The sequence below is a fragment of the Poecile atricapillus genome, chromosome 4 (genome assembly GCF_030490865.1).
Source record: "Poecile atricapillus isolate bPoeAtr1 chromosome 4, bPoeAtr1.hap1, whole genome shotgun sequence".
NCBI lineage: Eukaryota > Metazoa > Chordata > Aves > Passeriformes > Paridae > Poecile > Poecile atricapillus.
This window is the reverse complement of record NC_081252.1, coordinates 69,675,660-69,693,926: the sequence shown is the minus strand read 5'-3', so window position 1 is coordinate 69,693,926 and position 18,267 is coordinate 69,675,660. Positions and strand designations below refer to the sequence as shown.

The following is an 18,267-nucleotide window of genomic DNA, read 5'->3' as shown; positions in this document are numbered from 1 at the left end:
GGGTTGGAGATGGAAGATGGTTATATAGACAACTAAGTAGGTGTTGAAGGCTATTATTTGTCATGGTTTATGTGGTTTGAGTTTTGGGTGGGTGTACTGCTGGGATTTTAGGGCAAAATGTATAAGGAAAATAATCGTTGTGGCTTGATGCTTCCTGTGGTAGAGTCTTGTCCTGTCATTTGTTTGGGTCTTAGTTTGAGATACCAAGAACCATTAAATAGATCATCTCAGTCTTGAGAAGAGGAGCCCTTTCATATCTTATCAGGATTATCCTTGTCTTTTATTACTACCACAAATAAGCAAAGCCTCTTGTAGGTAATGCAAAGTCTTGGAAAGCAAATGCTTTGGCTCATCTTCCTTCCTCTGAACCAAACTGTTCTCTAATGGGGAATTGCAGTGGTTCTGCAGGAGCCCCTTTGCTAATAGAGCCCAGAAGGGATGTGGCCCCTGGGGATACTTCCTTGCATGCAGATAATTAGAATGAGGAAAATGGAGACCTTGATATAATTGATTAGAAGTTACATGCTTGAAAGATTTGTAATCAAACATATACGTGATATGTACCAAACAGCACTGATTTGTGTTTCCTGTTTTACTTTTAACATGGATAATCTGATTGCTAGCTAAATTATGCCTTTGATTAATAGGAAAGCAATCAAGATTATCATTAACTACCTGAAAGAACTTCTCATGGACTTTTTAAAGATTAAAGATATGGCTGAATTAAGGGTATAGCACTGGAATGTTTTTAAAAATTCCTGTTTCTGTGAAGTAGAAATTCCTGTCTAAATTGCTTGTGCTGCCACTGTAGTGGAAGCAGCTTAACGCTTCCTGTAAGCTTTTCCCAAATTGTTCCCCAGGCTGCAGACTGCTCCTATCCATGTGTCCCTAATGGCCATCAGTAGCAGTTTTGATTCAACTTTTCCACAAAGGTGTGGGACAAGTAGGACAGGAGACCTCCAATACTGGCAAATCTCTTAACTCAGGAACGGAGATTGGAGGACATTAACCAGTTTAGTCATAGGCTTTTATTGCTAAAAGAAAGTTTATATGGGGTTTGTCTTGGCATTCCTTATAGTCCTTGAGGAAGTAATGCTAAAAGGTAATCTTTCATGGGTAGAGGTATATAGGAGACTTGTTGGATTTCCTGAATAACTGTTGGTATACCATGTATTAATTTTTCAGTAGCCAGTATGCATTATACATGCTTTCTCTCCAAGGTAACTTCCTCTTTTTTAATGAATTCATGAAGGGAAGAAATGTAAAATTAGAAAGTCATGTTCTGAAGGGTGATCTCTTCGTTGTACTTTAATTTGTAGCTTTCCTTTAGTAGGTACTAATTTGTGTTCACTTTCTGTTTTCCCTGAACTGTTTCCATCAGTGCTTCCTGCAGCCAAAGCAGAATAGGTGAACCTGGTATCAGACAAGAAACTGCAGCATTTTTCCTGTTGTTTTTTCATAATCTTTAAAGTGTGAGCTCCTTGTTGAGAGAATTTAAATAAGGGTTTTAGTATGGGAACTCAAGTTTAATCAAGGACCTCTAGTCCCTTGGAACCAAGGTGTTCCTTGGGCTGCATCAGATGAAATCATTAGTCTTTCTAAGCTCTAAAGGACCTGACTTTTTTAAATACAGAAATTCTGATGACTTGGTCTTTCTCCTTCAGGTGCCATATGAAACACTGAACAAACGGTTTCGAGCTGCACAGAAGAACATTGATCGAGAGACCAGCCACGTTACCATGGTGGTGGCAGAGCTGGAGAAGACGCTGAGCAGTTGTCCTGCTGTGGACTCAGTTGTCAGTCTCCTGGATGGAGTCGTTGAAAAACTCAGTGTTCTGAAACGCAAGGTGAGTGCTGTTCTACCTTCATTGCAATGGTTTTTGCTTGGAGTTTCTTGTCAAGATAACAGACATTACTGTCTCTTTAAAGGCCTTGGAATGCACAGTGAAGCCTTGCTTCACTGTGCTTAAGAAACATGATTTGGTGGTCCTTGTCTGTGTATAACAAACTTCCATCGAGAGGTAAAATTAATATATATTTGTAGTCCTCAAAAGGACTTCCTTTACTAACAGAAAAGAAATGGTAGCAAAATTAATTGATTTTTATCAGTACCTGCTTGTCTAATGTAAAGGTTTGTGCAATTAATTGATCACTGGAACAGCAAAACAGGTAGAAGATGAAGCTGAAAAATGTGAAACCCCCAGTGCAGGGAGAGTTGTATGCAGTGTTGAGACTTCTCTGCAGAAGAAAGTGCAAGTTATCCTGGATTGTTACTTAAAATTTTTTTATAAGCACTCAACTTGAAATTTGAAAGATTCCTAGGGAATATTAAGAGCCTTTAGAACCAACTTTGGCAGGATAACCTGCTTCTAGCTGTTAAGCTTGAACAAAATACAACCAGCCTTTCATGCCTTTACCACATCTTTCTTAGAAAAAAATGTGTGTGTTCTCAGAAGAAGTATAAGCCATCTTTATTTTGGATGGGAATATTACTCATCCCTAGAGTCATCAGAACACTTACTTGAAACAAGTCTTGCAGAAAAATGAAAATAGCTCTGTCGCCTGACTTGAGAGAAGTGCTTCTCCAAAAATAAATAGATGAAACATAGTGGCAGAGTCATTTCATTAAAACTTAAATGAAATAACCAACAGATATAAATCTTGAGACAGTACTATGTGAAGCATCAAAATACCTTGGAGGTTTGCAACATGAAAATAACGCTGTCATGTGTGTTGATTTGGGGTTTTCTGCTTGAACAAGTTAGCAAGGTGTTGAAAAGCTGTTCTGCAAAAGACTTCATAAATTAATTGCTCTTTTCAAACTCGAATTGTGAGACTTAAAGAGGTCTTAAAGGATATGTTTTCTTCACTTCTCCGTTACTTACAGAAAAATAGGAGCTATTTCTGAAAGAGGTATTGGATGTTGTTTGAAGGTGTGTAGTAATGATGTGGAACAGTAGAAGTTACTTACTTGTTAAAGCTTTGCTGATTGTGGGGGTGTGTCTGAAGGCATTGCTGAATGTTTTGGGTGCAAGGCTCCATTTTAGTTTGATTGCTCATTTGTTTTTGACTGCCTGAAAGACTCTGGGGAATCTTATAGCTGCTCAGAAAGAACAAAAGGCAAAAAAAAAATTGTTTAACAGTAAAAGCCCTCTGAAATACAACGGTCTTGTTTCTGCTCCAAACCCTCAACTCCCAACTGTCTTCTCTATAATCTCTGCCCCGAGCAAAATGATTGTTTTCTTTAGAGCTTTTGGACCCATGTGGGATCTGTTTCCTCCTGTGTTTAGACAAGGATCTCATGAACTGCTGAGATGACCATAATAGAATTAGATGGTTCCTTTATTTAACACCTTACTCACTCTTGAAAGAGAGCTTTTAAATACAGCAGGTTTCTCGGGTTCTGAAAATGATGCTGGGGAAACCTAGGCCTTTGTGTTTTCCCTTTTGTATCCTGTTTAATATGCTTGTTCCCCCAAGTTCTGTTAATGTCCAGCAGGGCAAGTCCAGATAGACTTGCTTCAGAGGGTTTTTAAAAGGAGCTGTAGCCTTTCTGAATGTAGTAGAAGGATCAAAAGCAAGAGCTGTATAGGTCCAGATACAAAGCCATATAAGAAGAGCCCTTCGGAAGAAGAAAGGGCAGAACTTTGTGCCTGCCTTGAGTTCTTAGTCGTATTCAGAGTATTTCTCAAGGTTGCCTTCACATCTGGTAATACTGTAGACATCTAAGAAGTGAAAATGTGTTTTGTCTTGAGTAAGTGTTTGCTTGCTGAATAGGAAGAGACACAGTTTATAACTCAAATAAAATACGTGTCTCCAAACTGTGTGTTACAAAATAAAGTCAGCAGCAGAAGTAACTCAGACTTCAGTAGTAAAAATAACTCATGCTACAGATGTTTACATGAATGTTATTAAGAGACTCTCGTATAGTGGTTAGTGTTTTAGATACTTGAATTTGGTATCAAGGGCCAGATCAGAGTCAGGCTTAATTGCTGGGGGGAGATAAGCTTGGTGAGCTTTCCTTGCAAGTTTTCTCTCATTTCACTTTGCTCTTCATACTGATCCTTCCAGAAGTCTGTCTATAGGCAGGCATGGTAAATACAATTAGAACCAGCCTGTGCTTCCAGAGCTGGAACTGTACCATATATGATACTATCGTTTGAGTTCTGGAAAGGTCGCTGCGTCAGCATGGAGTGCAGAGTGGGCTGCCAAAAGCCTGCCAGGTTCTGCCTGTGCCTCCCAGCTGCCAGAGCTGTGCAGTCATTGAAACACAAGCCAGAAAGTTTAAAGCCACCACAAGGCAGCCTAACTTGCAATTGCATCACTAGTGTTACATTGCAGATGGGAAAGGTACTAACCATCCTCTGTTGGTTTGCCTTCATCTTAGCAGGCACTTAAAGGTACTGCCAGCTTTCTGGAGTTCTGTAGCCTGACATAGCCCAGAGTTGTACTGAGTCAGCCAGCTTGGAATGATGACTTGAAGGAAAGCAGCTATGAGCTGAGTGTTTTGGTTTTAATTAAAAAAAAAATACCGTGGCAATACCTTGGAGGAGTGGTGTGTGTTTTTTGCTGGGTATGCCAATATGTTGGTTTAAAATCATCAATCCAGTTCTTCTGGACAAATGTGTTTTCCTGAGTAAAGTTCCTGAAGGGATGCATGTTCCCACAGTAGCAGAGTTATATAAAATAGTACCAGTTAAACAAAACTGATGATTTTGAAAAACTGCTTTTATATCCTTCAATTACAGGTGCCAAGAGGCCAACCATTTGTGTAATTTCCATTATTGCATGAGTGATTAAAATGGCTCCAGTGTATTAAAAGTAATGTGGGTTTACTCTGCATCACTCCTCAGTAGAAGTAATCCAGCAGGACAGCTGCTGGAGGAAGAAGCCATGCATAGGTTAGAGGTGAAAATTTTTCTTTTCAACTGTTTGGATCAGATGACTGCAAACCTTCACAGAGCTCTTTGCAGGCTATTACAGCAGTTGCTGCCATAGTTTATACGCTTCTGGTTTTGGATGGAACTGCAAATTAAGCAGAAAAATGTATATATTCATAATGTCAAATATATCAAAACTTACTTCTGTGCAAGAATATCTCAGAACTGGACCAGCCATGCAGAAACTTATTCACTGCCATAGGAAATATTTCTAAAAAAAACAAATACTACTGGGAGTAGCTGTATAACATATAAAGAAAGCTTACAATCAATTACTGTTTTTTGCTTTGAAAGGAGATTGAAAATGTGTAGCTCTTACTGTTAGCTTTTACTTTTTAGGCTGTTGAGTCAATCCAGGCTGAAGATGAAAGTGCAAAGCTCTGCAAACGCAGGATTGAACATCTGAAGGAGCACAGCAGTGACCAGCCAGCTCCTGCCAACATGTGGAAGAAGAAACGCATGGATCGTATGATGGTGGAACATCTCCTACGCTGTGGCTACTACAACACAGCTGTAAAACTAGCCAGACAAAGTGGGATTGAGGTGGGTGGCAGTGTGGACTAACAAAACAGTAGTAAAGAAGTTGTTGAAAAATGAGAAAAAGCTGCTTTAGCCTTGTAGCAGTTATTTTTATGTATTGGTGTGCCTTCTTTGCTAATGTTTATCTGTTAATCTTTTTAGGCTTGAGTTTTTTCTCCTTACTTGGTGTAAATTGTGTTTTAGTGAATTAAATAAGTCAAAATTGAAGTCATAATTGTTAGTCACAAATTAAATGCTTTTAGATAAACACCTTTCTCTATTAAAGCTCAGATTAATTCTCAAATGTCATACAAAATTTCTTTTTAGAAGCCTTCAGGCTGCTGATTAAGCAGGTGGTGGAGCTTCCCATCTGTCTAGCCCCACTCAGCTGATAGGTGTAGGTGAGCAGGCTGAACAGAACAGCATTTGCTGATTGCAGGAACAACTGTTCTATTGTATCATTCCACTGTTTGATGCCCTGAGAAGAAGGCTGGCTTTTACTTGGGAAAAGAAATTTTGATACAGTTTGGGTTTTTTAGTAGCCATTATATCTTGCATCCTAAGAACCTTTTGCTGGTTTGCTTGTTTCACCACTTCGTGATTTTTGCTTTCCTTGTCACTGGTTAGGTAGTTGGTTTTGCTTGGGCTCACAGTGGGTTATGAAGTGTTTGGAGTTTGTGTGCTTTGGTGTAGGTTCTTTATGACAACCAATGAATCCTGGTTGGGGTCCTCTGACAGTCACGAGAACATTAAAACTGATTTTTTTTAAGAATTTGCTGTTTGTCTAGAGAAATCATGTTTTGCAGGTTTTAGGTAGTCTCTGCTATTTGATCCTCAGTGATCCTTGAATCTTCTTTTGATATTCCTGATTCCAGAAGGCATGCAACTCTTATAGTCAAAATCTTACTTTTACAAAGATGCTGAAAGTTGAGTTCTCTTACATGACTTACATACTTTGCCTTTCTTAGGTGGAGTAGTTGAATACATCTCTCTCATTTTGATGGGGAAAAAGATATTTTTGTTACTGATGTCAAATTAGAGCATATGTACTAGTTCTTTGTCATGTAACAGGGACCTATTTATCATGTGTGTCTTATTCCTTGGCTGCTTTACTGGTCTAATCCTGTTCAGCCAGCAGCAATTTTCAGTAAATGCCAAATAGGAAATAGCATGTAGAGACTGAACAGAAATGAGAGGGGAAGTGGGTTACAAGGTATTAATAGGAAATAGTCCTGAAAATAACAACTGAAGGGGCTGTTGTGCCTCACTAGAGACACAGCCTGTGCACGTGAGGCAAAAATACCCAAGGCAATTACACTGGGATAACTGCAGCTTGACTGGTCAGCAGCTCTCCCACTTCTGGTAGATGTTTCCCTCTGTTTTGAGCAGGAGCTCATCTCTGCTGAATCATCATGTTACTGTACCTACTAGGTCTGCTGGAAAAGCACTGTGGAAATATTTTCACTTTCATAGCAAGCTCTATTATGCCTGATTAAATAACGTTCAGCTTTGGTTTGAACGTGAGCGTGGAAGTCTGTCATGACATACTGCAGGACCCTGTGGTAAAAGCATCATACTTAAAGCTTTTCATTCTGTTTGTTGAATAGAAAATTTTGTGTTAAAAAGGAAGTTTTAAGGACGATTATTTACCTTCTGCCTGCAAGCCTAGCTCTTATAATTTGCATAACATCAGAGTAACTCGAATAACACAGAACACAGTTGCATATTAAATGCACTGAGGCCATTTTTCTTCTAGTTTGCTCAAATTATGCATTTTAGTCAGCATTACAGTCTGTTTTGGCTTAATGAAGATAAGGCTTCCCTCAGTTTCTTTGCTTTGCACTTGTTCTTTCTTACTGTATGGCTATCCTCTTTGTGAACAGCTTTTACACCGTATGATACTGGGACTTGTTTGTTACACAGAATTTGTGGTTTTGCTGGTTTAATAAGACAGCAGCTTTGTTTATTTTTGTTCCTTTTTTCCTAAAGGATGTGAACATTGAAGTGTTCTCTAATGCTTACTAATGCAGCTTCGCTGTAGAGATTACAAAATACCGTGTTATTCTCTCATCCCAAATAATCTTTGTTTACTGTGGTTTCACCTGGCATTTTGATTAATATCCCCACCACCAGTCTTGTCTTGATTTTGTTACCACAGGGTAGACATTATACCCTAAGTAAGAACCTGAGAAAAGGTGCTGTTATTGTTCAGCTTGTCCAGCAGCCAGAGGTGAGACTGGTGGACAAATGAGGCATGGCCCAGCAATGTACTCTTGTGGCAAAGACAATTCAACAGCACTCTGGGGTGCACTGGGATAAACAGCAGCAGCAGAAGGGAGGAGGTGCTCCAGCCTCTGCTCAACACTGGTTAGACTCATCTGGAGTGCTGTACCCAGTTCTGGGCTCCCCAGCAGACACAAGGACTTGTGGAGTCTCCCTGTACTTGGAGATGCTCAAAACCAGTCTGGAATGGGAAAGATCCCAGGTAACCTGTTAGAGGTGACCCTGCTGTGAGCAGGGAGATGACAAAGTTCCAGAGGTCCAAACCTCAACCATTCTGTGACTTTGTTCCTCTGACTGTGGGGCAAATGGCCAAGGTACCCTTTGCTGCTCTTCTGAAGGAAGCAGCTCTTTCCAGTTCAGTTGTAGCTTGGAGATGCCAGGTTAAACACTTTCCAGTAGCTGTTAGACCAGTCTTGGGAGCAAGTCTCAGCTTGCCTGATTTAAGTTTCTTGTGTGGCTCCTGAATATGAGGAGACCTCAGAGCTGCCAAGGTGCTTCATGGGTAAAGCAGATCAGAAGGGATTCTGCTTCGGTGACCAAAGGGAAACCATTAAATCATTCCTATGCTTGAGCAAACTGTCTGCTGTACTATCAGCAAAGATTGACTGTGTGCCATAGTGCCCAATGCTAATAGTTTTTGATGGTCTGTGACAAATTTTAGGCTATTTCCTAAATTAATTGCCTCCATAGGAATGATAAGCTATGAAATCTTGTAATCAAAGATAGGTGCTTGAAAGCCATGGTTATAAACTAGGAAGCAAACAGAATGGAAAGCAATGCTGGATGTGAAAAATTATAGGGAAATTTTAAATATCAGAGTTATGAACTAGCTCAAGTAAGGAATAACTTTGGGCATAAGGCATTTATACAGTATGAAGTTAAGGCAATATAAGAAATAAATTCCAGACATTAAATATTTGTTTTATGTCTTTAAAGAAAAATAATGGTGCTTGGGAAAGTAAACCAGAATGTAAGATTGAAAGAAGAGCTGACAGTCAAAGACAGAAATGTTTGTGCCAAAGTAAATATGGGTTAGAGGGGATTCTATTGTGGACATTATTCTTGATGTCTTCTGGCTCCATAATGATGTGAAAAACAGTTTGGGTTGAAGATACAAATTAGATGTTAAGGGCTTTTTTGTTGCATATGAATAAAACTCATCAGTATAGGCTTATTAGAATAAATAGAATCAAAATAAGGTCATTATTACAACCTTGTAATGCCATACTAATATAAAAATGCCTGTTTTCATCTGCAGATTCCTATTTTCAGCTAGCTGGCAAGGTTGTTTGTTAACTTCAACTTTGTTATTTCGTGTTCTGCTACACTGCTATCTCATTTCTGTGTCATTAATTGATATGCAAATCTAGTTTAGGAAGAGTGGTGTTCCAGTTGGAAGCTGGTTTCTGTTTGTAGACAAATTTTATAATTAGGCTATGTATGTGGTGCTTAGTGTACTGTTTCTGGAGCTGGTGGGGTTTAAAATTTTATGTTTTTCCAGCCCCTTCATTAATAGGCTGGGAAGAAAAAATAAACATGTAAAGTGTCCTTACATTCTTTACTTAATTATGTATAGCTGTATTGATTTTTTTCCTGTAGGATTGAAAACAAAGTCATATTCTGAAGCTTCCAGTTTCCCTTATCATATGCTGTAAATCCTCTTTCCATCTTTGCTTAATTTATTTTAGTAAAAGAATGTGTCTCCTTGCCTTAATGCTCATGCTATACAAAAGCTGTACAAGTGGCAATGTTTTTTCTGTGAAAATAGCATAAATTCAACCTAATTTTTAGTGTGTAGGGTCAGGAAGCAAATTATTTAAAAAACTATAACTTACTAAGGAACAGAAGAGCTACTGCACCCCTGGGCAGGGTGGGCAGTGACACTGTAATGTGGGCAGTTAATTGCTTGAGTTGAAAAAACTCTTAAATAGCTTAAAACTGGTTAATTTGACCTTAAATCAGGGATTATCTATATCAATTAAGATTCTGCCAATTAATGTTCTCAGATCAATAATTAAGTATGTGCATCATCCTTCAAAGATACTTAACTAACCCTTTGCATTCATACCACAGTGTGCTTTTTGCTTTTGAGAATTGTGGGGGTAAAAACCAAGTATTCCATTGACTCCAGAAGTTTTGACTAGACATACGGCCATTGTCAACATTGATCAGTATTAGAAGGGCTTCTTGACACTTCCAGTGTTGACAATTGACCCAGTCCCAAAAAGATAACAATTTTCTTGAAGTGAGAGTTCAGGTCTCCAGTTATTGTCAGTAGTCTCCTTCCTGAGCAGAACTACATCTCTGGTAATGGTTTATCACTGGAGAATATCAAAACAGGGCAGATACTGAAAAGCCATTCTAAAAATATTTAATTGTCTTTAAAAGTAGTAAATACTTTTATTTTAAAAAAAATAATTTTGTTTAAATAAGGAGCAGTAATCACTGGAAAAACAGCTTATCTTCTGATCTTCTCTCCCTCCCGTTTTGTCCAGTTAGTCTTTTTTACTGCATCATTGCAGCTTCAGGTTTTGTAAAACTGTTTTTGGAGGGATTAGCCTAACTAGAAAAGATACCTGCAACAAATTCAAGTGGGTTCCACTCTCTTAATTTTGTTACAGAAAGCTGTGAAATCTTATTTGATGTCCTGTGGTATAAGAGAAACTTGAATTCTTAAAATCAAGCTTCATGGCTTTTGACCAAGTAGCTGATCTCTTCTTTCTCCTATTATATATCAGTGTTCCTTTTTTCAACCCCAAAATTAAATGTTCTTTCCTTGCTTTATGAAAGTCTTCCTCGGCACTGTGATGTGGATCCTCCAGCTGACACCTCAGTAGAATACTGCTGAAGGATTTCTGTCTGCTATGGGACAAAATCTTCCTGAAGCTGCTATTTTTGAAGTAATCCATTCCCTGAATAACTGTTTCTATTTGATGATTCTCTCAGAAAATGGGAGATGGAAAATAACCTGCATATCTGAGCATCACAAAAAGGAGCAGTATTAAGTCTTAACTTAAAAAGTTGAAGCTGAATAAACACATCTTTTAACAATCATACAAATGTACCTTTAGAAATTCTCCTTGTTAAGATGCATAGTCCAAGAATGGCTTGTAGGCAAACACATACATATGTATTAAAGTAATTAATCAAAACACATTTATAGTCAAAACAATTCAATTTCAAATAGGTAAATAATATTCATCATAGTGCTTAAATGTATTATTTACTTCACTGTCATGCAGAACATAGCCAAGCTGACTTTGCAGATGCAGGCTGAATGGTAAAAGGTGTCTTCTGCCAGGAGCTGTTTGTGTCCTTCTCCTTTTACTTGCTGTTCCCAGACTGGAGATGTTACAGGAAAACTATGTATGAAGGAGCTCCTAAATTGGCATAACTGATTTAAAGGTGCCAGGATTTTAGGCTGTGGTGCTTGGAGATCCCCTGCAGTACCAGGCTATAGAGAGCTGCTCAGAAACTCCTTCAAATGTGTTTTGGCTGTACCTAGCGTAGGCATGACAACTTTGAATAGATTGGTATAATGAATGTCTGGGTGTGTTCATCTGAATTTCAAAGTGCTGCAATTCCTGCACAGCCTTACATCTGCAGTTTGTCTCAAGCATCTTGAGGAATTAGAATTATGTAAATGTGAAACAGTCAAGATGGAAGCAAAATAACAAACTTCCTCATTACAAATCATTTGACACTTCAAAAGCCAACAACATGAATTGTGCTGTGATGTTGAACATCTTGTTTTTTTCAGTCATTTAGACAAAGTGGGTTACCTGTAGTGTATCATAACTGAGCTAATTTATTACAAAATACTTAGTCTGGAAGGCAGGTGAAGCAAGAAAAATCATTGAATTGAAATTTTATCTAAATGGGGAATGGTGTTACCACCTGGAAATTACCCATCAGTAGAAGTTATGCCTCTTCTTACTCTCCTTTCTTCCTGCCAGACATTCCTTCAAAGTGTAAATCTTGCCTCACATTTAACACTTGCTCCTACTACTACATTAGATGATGGGATAATGTTTTGTCAGAGAATGTGTGTAGCTGCTAAGACAGACTGATCCTGCACAAAAGCTGCAGGGCTTGTGCTTCACTGGCAAAGGTTTGGGTGCTTTTCCTCTGCTAGAAGAGGCTATGACAGAAAATGAGGCACTTTTTTCTACCCAATGATGTATGTTTAGCTCTAGAGGCTTTGTCACACTACTGTAGTGTAGTCATTTATTACTGTACTTAGCGTGGTATAATATGCTGATGGGTAAAGGTGTAGCCATTTGCTGAGCTACAAAAATTGCTGATGCAGGAGCAGAGGATGCATTGGGGAAACAGATTGCTAATAACCAACCTCAGTGCTTCAACTCTGAGTCTTTTCCAAGCAGCTTATGTCCTTGAGTGAAAGGAAGTGGATGAAACACTTAGCTTGGCTGTGGAGCAGCCAGTGCCAGAATATATATAGTTATGGTGACCGCACTTTCAGAAAGCTTTTGGAAAAACTGGAGGGAAAAGATGACTGGAAAATGTTATGGGTGGGTGCTTTTGGTAGGTGTGAGAGCAGAGGTCAAATACTGAGGAGTTTTGTAATATTGATAGATTAATTGAAGTTGGACATAAGTTTAGAACATGAATTAATCACTAGAACTAATTAACAAAAGCACTAGTATCCTCTAATGTTATATAAAGATATGTTATATAAATTAACATGAATTAATCACTAGAACTAATTAACAAAAGCACCAGTATCCTCTAATGTTACATAAAGACCATGCTCCTCTGACAGAACTAAGTGTAAGATACTGTGATCCTTCAAAAGTAACCAGGCAGAACTGAAAGGTCTGTGCTATGCTGAGGGTATGGAAGATGGTCTCATGTGAAAGCTCGACTGTACATGTTGGGTACTGCGTTTACTTTGTAGACAAAAACATTTCTGGCTCTTCTGTTGGTGAACCTGTGGTTTGGCTGTCTTGTTTTGCATTTTTCCCCAATAACTGGCTCTGCAGCTGGCTTTGAGTAATTCTTTCAGTTACTCTGTTTAGTTTCTCTCTAATCCTGTTAATGTGTGTAGCATTAGAACACTTAATAGTAGCTTAATGAACTTCAGACAATGTTATTTTATGAGCAGAGAGTAAGGAGGCCCCTTACTGTTAATTTGTGCCCCACTTTAACTGGTCTTCAGTAATTGTGGTGTTGCTGTATTGTCACCACCTATGCCATTATTTTCTTAATTTGTGTCTCCCTTAATGTCAGTGCAGTTCATACATACCCAGTGTTGACTTTAAAGAGACTGTTACTCCAGCAGCCTTTTATTCCTGCCCTTGTACAGGGGCAGAGGAATTGGATTTGGGTCCCAATTCCTGTTACTGCCATCAAAACCACCTGCACTGTCCCCCTCTTCACCTGCACCTCATTTTTCCTTCCTGCACATGTTTTCCAGTGGGCAGTGTGACTGTGGTGTTTTCCAGGCTTCCTGCTCCTGCCAAGTGACACCTCTTTCACTGTTTTCCCACTGTGGGAATACACTGACCTCTCCTTTCCCAGCTGCTCCTGCGGTCTTACCTTGTAGCCCCTTGTGTTTGCCTTCTCCCTGGATTGTGTAACAATGATCACAGCCTGAGATGATGCCTGGATTTGCTGCATGTTCATCACAGGGGAAATTTTAACAAATGAATATATTAATATAGAAGACTAAATTGACCTCTTTGTTTGTAACTGTTCATTACTGCATTTCTATTTCACTTCCATAGAACTAAATTATACTGAAGGTTGCGTTGCAAGTGGAGGGTATGTGAGTAGTCATTGAAAGCTTAACACAGCTTTTTCTGAAGTTGTTGTTTGAGTGATCTAAGTGTTTATTGTGTTTCATATATGAGTAGTTTACCATGCTGCTGAATGCTGAAGTGCATCAGCAAAGGCTTCTTTATGAGGGTAGTGCTCTTATGCATGTAATGTGTATAGATGATAGCTAGTCAGTCTTATTAAAGCTGTTATTGGTACATACTCTTGGCAATGAGCCACTGATAGCTTGAGGCATACTGGCCTATTTTCAATTTCATATTGATACTAGTAAGCAATTAAAAATAAACAATTTGCATTTTAGAAAAAAATACATAAACAGCATCTTATGATATTATGAACTGCTTATTTTGTACAACAAATAGCCTGTTTTATGAGAGATGCTTTTTTCCACTGAGGAAACTTTCTTTTCTACAAAATACTGCCTTTTCTCACTGAATCAAATCTTTCATTTTATCTTGTTTAAGCTTAACATTTCTTTTTTGATGAATTTGATGAATTAATCTTGTTTTGAGAATAGCTTATGGGAGATTTGAAAATATTAAGTACTGGGTGTTCTAGTATTCTTTTCTGGTTGTTTTTGAGCCCTGTTAAAGATTCACATTTCTGATGTGAAATATTCTGGGGATTATATCATACATAAATGTTCATATGAATTATAAGGAATTTTATCACACATTCTCTCTGATAGCTTTCTAGACTTGTGACTGGAGATCTTATAAAGTAAAAGCACTTCAGTTCATGTGTATAGTGGAGACCAGCGGAGAGGGATGACTTGACCTGACTGCTCTAAATTTTAAAATGTTACATAAAAATCCTCATGTGAACACTACATGAATTCCTGTAGGTATTTTGTTACTTCAGGAAGAATGTTTTTGTTCTTTCTAAGTCATTTGACATACGATCTAATACAAAGTTGCTATTTTTGTTGCATCTGATGCTGAAAATTCTGAGCAGTTTTCTTGGTGAATTTAGAGCCACACATATAGATCTCAGTTTTTTTCCAGTTCACTGCTGAATTCTCTTAATTGTGCACAATCTAAAGTTACAGCCTTTGTTTCACTTTAAATTCAGTTTAAATTTGAATTTTGATATATATTTGGCAGTTTGGTTCACAACTTTACACTAGATATAGCTGTGTTTAATTTTAAATTCATGCGAAGCTTATATATCTGCCAGTTAAACCAAGTTACCCTACTGTCTTTATACATACCTTCCCATTATTTCACAGCTGTTATTCTCCACAGCCTTCACTGTATTTTTGTGGATCACTTCTTTTCTGTAACACAACCACTTAAATTCATTACGTTTTGGGCCCATTTTCGTTGTTCTCTTAGTTTTGATGTTTCAGACTAGTGTTCATCTTTGCTGCAGTCTTTCCCTTCAGTGAGGGCAGGTGCTGCAGTCTCCTGAAAACAAGGCACTGCTAAGGAGAGCACCCTGGCAAGGAGTGAGCTGCTCTGAGTGTTCAGCCCATCAGCTCCTGCTCACGCTCACCGGAGTCCAGAAGCTGTTCAGAGGAGGGGGTGTGCAGAAACATGCTTGGGATGTTCTTACTAAGAACCCATCTGAGCATATGGGATCCAGCTTTTATGTTGGCCAGAACTATGTATCTAGTAATCATCATCATAAAGGCATCCTTATTCTTCATAGTATTTTATACCTTATAATTGGAGTTCTGTGCAGAATCACAGGGTTGCTAACCTCCCTCCCTGGAGGCACTTGCAGCTCAAAAAGAAGCAGTGATATTTTAAAAGCTATATATATGTAAATCAGGCAGAGCACAGGGTGATGGATAGCTGTATTCTTGTTTAAATAAGTATCTCTGCTTTCACTAAAGTGACTTCAGCCTTCATGTGCAGTTTTCTCTAATAATAAATGCCTTTCTCTGGAGTTTTCACTGTTGTAATGGAATAAAACAGTTTTTTCATGATAAAGTTCACCAAGTGTTGAGATAGTTGCCCTTCTAAAATCTGGTTAGTGAGTGTTGTATAGAAGGGAAAGTTTAGTCCACTTTAGTCCAATACCAGTTTTTTAAAGCAGAAATTATAAAATCCAGGTGGCACTCCCTGGTTTGTACTGAGCTCCCCTCTTGAGTGTTTGGATAATTGTTGCTAATACCTAATGGACTGAGTTCTCCTCCTTGAGACATTTGAGACTATTTTTCAGTACAGTTGTAGAATTAAATGAAAGTTTCATGTAAATCAGTCTTCCTGCCCAACCTCAGGTATTGTGTATTTGTAATCAAGTGATTTAGGCAAAGTTATATAGAGGAGGCTGGAAAGTCTATGCTGAGAGTTCTGGTTTGATCCCAGCACTGAAATAATCTGCGTGTGGGGTAGGGTTCTCCTAAGCTCTGCAATACTGGCAGGAAAGTATTGCAACCCCTGTTCCAGTGTGAAAGCTGAAAGTGTGAAATGGAGACACTAGTGTTGTAAAGAGGGTAATTAAAGAGCTCAGAATTCCTTTTTAGTTTATATACAAGTCAGAAAACATTTGCCATGGTGCTGAATACGGTGTCATTTTGAGGGGAGTGTATGGCAACAGATTTCTTGCTTCTGCTTTTTCTGCGCCTGAAAAATCAAGTGGCAGTATTTCTCTAAAATTGTGTATTTACATTTATTTAATTTTATATGTAAATTATATAACAGAGGCGCTTTGTAGCAGCCTGTGAAATCTTAATCCTCTTTTGGGAGCTGAGAAAAACAATGTTTCTGTATGGTCTGCAGCCTGTACAACTCTGAATTGCAGAATACTTTTGGAAAGCTATTCAGGATTGGGATCTAAACGGGGATTTTTTTTGACTGGAATATGAGATACTTGTTACAAAGCTCCTTTCCATCCAAGATGAGGCAGACAAGTTGTACTCTCAACTAGCCTGTGTAGAAAAGCTGTGCTGGTTTTAATAAATCCTGTGATACTCCTTTCTTCTGTTTCTTTAGTCCTAGCTAAGGAAGAAGCACCAAGATCATGCACCGTCAGAAAAGATAGGAAAGTATGATTGGATTAAAATAAAACAGTGTGGCATGTGGAGTTTTTAAAGGTTTATTGCCTAATTGTGTCCTAGTATTTTTGTGGTAATCAGTCTGTATGATTAAGACTTCTGACTACTTCTAATCAAATGCAAAAAGCTGTTCCTGTCTCTACAAAAGGATTTCTTAATGCCTTTTTTATATTGTTCCTTAACTTTCTATCAAGTCAACAGAGAAGAAAATCCTATTTATTGGTGCAATTTAAATGTAATTGTTGGTTCTGAAAGAAACTCTTTTAATTTAAAATGTTCTTCTCTGTTTTCTGGATACATACTGTCTATTTAATAGCGAAGGCTGCCAAGCTTTGACTTCTTTTGGCAACCACAAATCTAATTAGCATTTCTGTTAAAAAGAACCTTTTTCATTTTAAATTTTCAAAAGCAATGTAGAAATTCTCTTTTTGTTTAAGAGTTTTGTCTGCCTCAGCAGCAACGGCAGTCTTTTTGCTCACAGTGGAGGGCTGCTGTACCAACACCTGATGGATAAGTACATATGTCTGGGATTCTCTCACCAGCTCATGGGCTTATAACAAATGCTGCCCTTATACCTCTTTATTTTTTATTTTTTTGTTGTAATGAAGTTTAAACTATAAAAAGTTAACAAATGAGCTTAAACTACTGATTTGTCTGCTTAGTAGGCCCAGTCCTTTTTTTGTGTAAAAGCAAATGCTTTTGTTTTATTTTTTTGTAAAAGCAAATTCTGTTCATTAAGAGGGCACATAGCTCCAATAAGCTTGAGTAGATATATGGAGGTGTTTTTCTTGGTAACTTAAATGGAATTGTGTTTCCACTCAGCAGCTGTATGGAATGCAAGCAGGATAATTATTATGACTGCATTATGTGTCAAGCTACTTGCACAGATGAGTTAATGGGCAAGAGATTTTTAAATGGTCACCTTATCATGCACAGGGGAGTAATGCGCTTTTCTTCCATTTGAGCATATCATCAGAAAAACTTTAGACCAGCAAAAAGATTATTCTCATGTTCTTGTAGGAGTACTTTAAAAATACAGTTGTGGAACAGGCTGGCATTCTTTCAGTCCATTTGCCAACACATTGATAAAATAAATGGATTTTTTTTAACGCTAAGGGTATGGGAAGAGTCCATTAAAGTCCAATTTCAATGTTGTTCTGTAAACTTGTAGCTGTCTGAATTCTGAGCTCAGTTTGACTTACCTGGATTTGATATCAGTAGAGCTGCAGGAGGCTGTTTACTCTTTTGATAGTAAATGGTTTTGTTGCTATGATCATACAACTTATAAAATAGATGTTAATGTTTTGGTTTTAAAATTCAAGTAATGAGAGAAAGATTTAGTAAAAGGTACAAGTTTTGCTGCACTTCAGAAATTTGTGTGGCTTGTTTAAATTTCTGTTAATAATAATTTTGCTAACCCTAACATGATTTAGTCTACTTTCCCAATGGTATTAGACTTCATTTATTTATAAGGAAAAACTGGCTAATGAAATGCAAGATGTGAATGTGATATAGCTGATGCTAGTTCTGGTTTTCAGCTTTGTCTTATGGAAGGTAGAACTTGTAAGATTAAGTATATTCAGCTATTCTGACAGCTGAAAATGCCATCTATTTCTGAGAGTGGTTTTGTTCACTAGAGCTATGGTAATACTTGTGACATTAAGCATGTCAATTGTATAAAAATCTGCAATATTCTAGGTGTAATCTTTAATAATAAAGGTGGGG

General features: G+C 38.0%; 1 protein-coding gene across 6 annotated transcripts in view; it reads left to right on the top strand.

Moving 5' to 3' along the window:
- The window catches only part of MAEA (macrophage erythroblast attacher, E3 ubiquitin ligase), a 48,896-nt gene that overhangs the window by 16,104 nt on the left and 14,525 nt on the right, over positions 1–18,267 (top strand). For all 6 annotated transcript variants that reach the window (XM_058837570.1, XM_058837569.1, XM_058837566.1 and 3 more), the window contains 2 exons: positions 1,665–1,847; positions 5,280–5,483. In XM_058837570.1, the coding sequence (XP_058693553.1) occupies positions 1,740–1,847; positions 5,280–5,483 (312 nt within the window). In that variant the 5' untranslated portion in view covers positions 1,665–1,739. The remainder of the gene's footprint in view (positions 1–1,664; positions 1,848–5,279; positions 5,484–18,267) is intronic.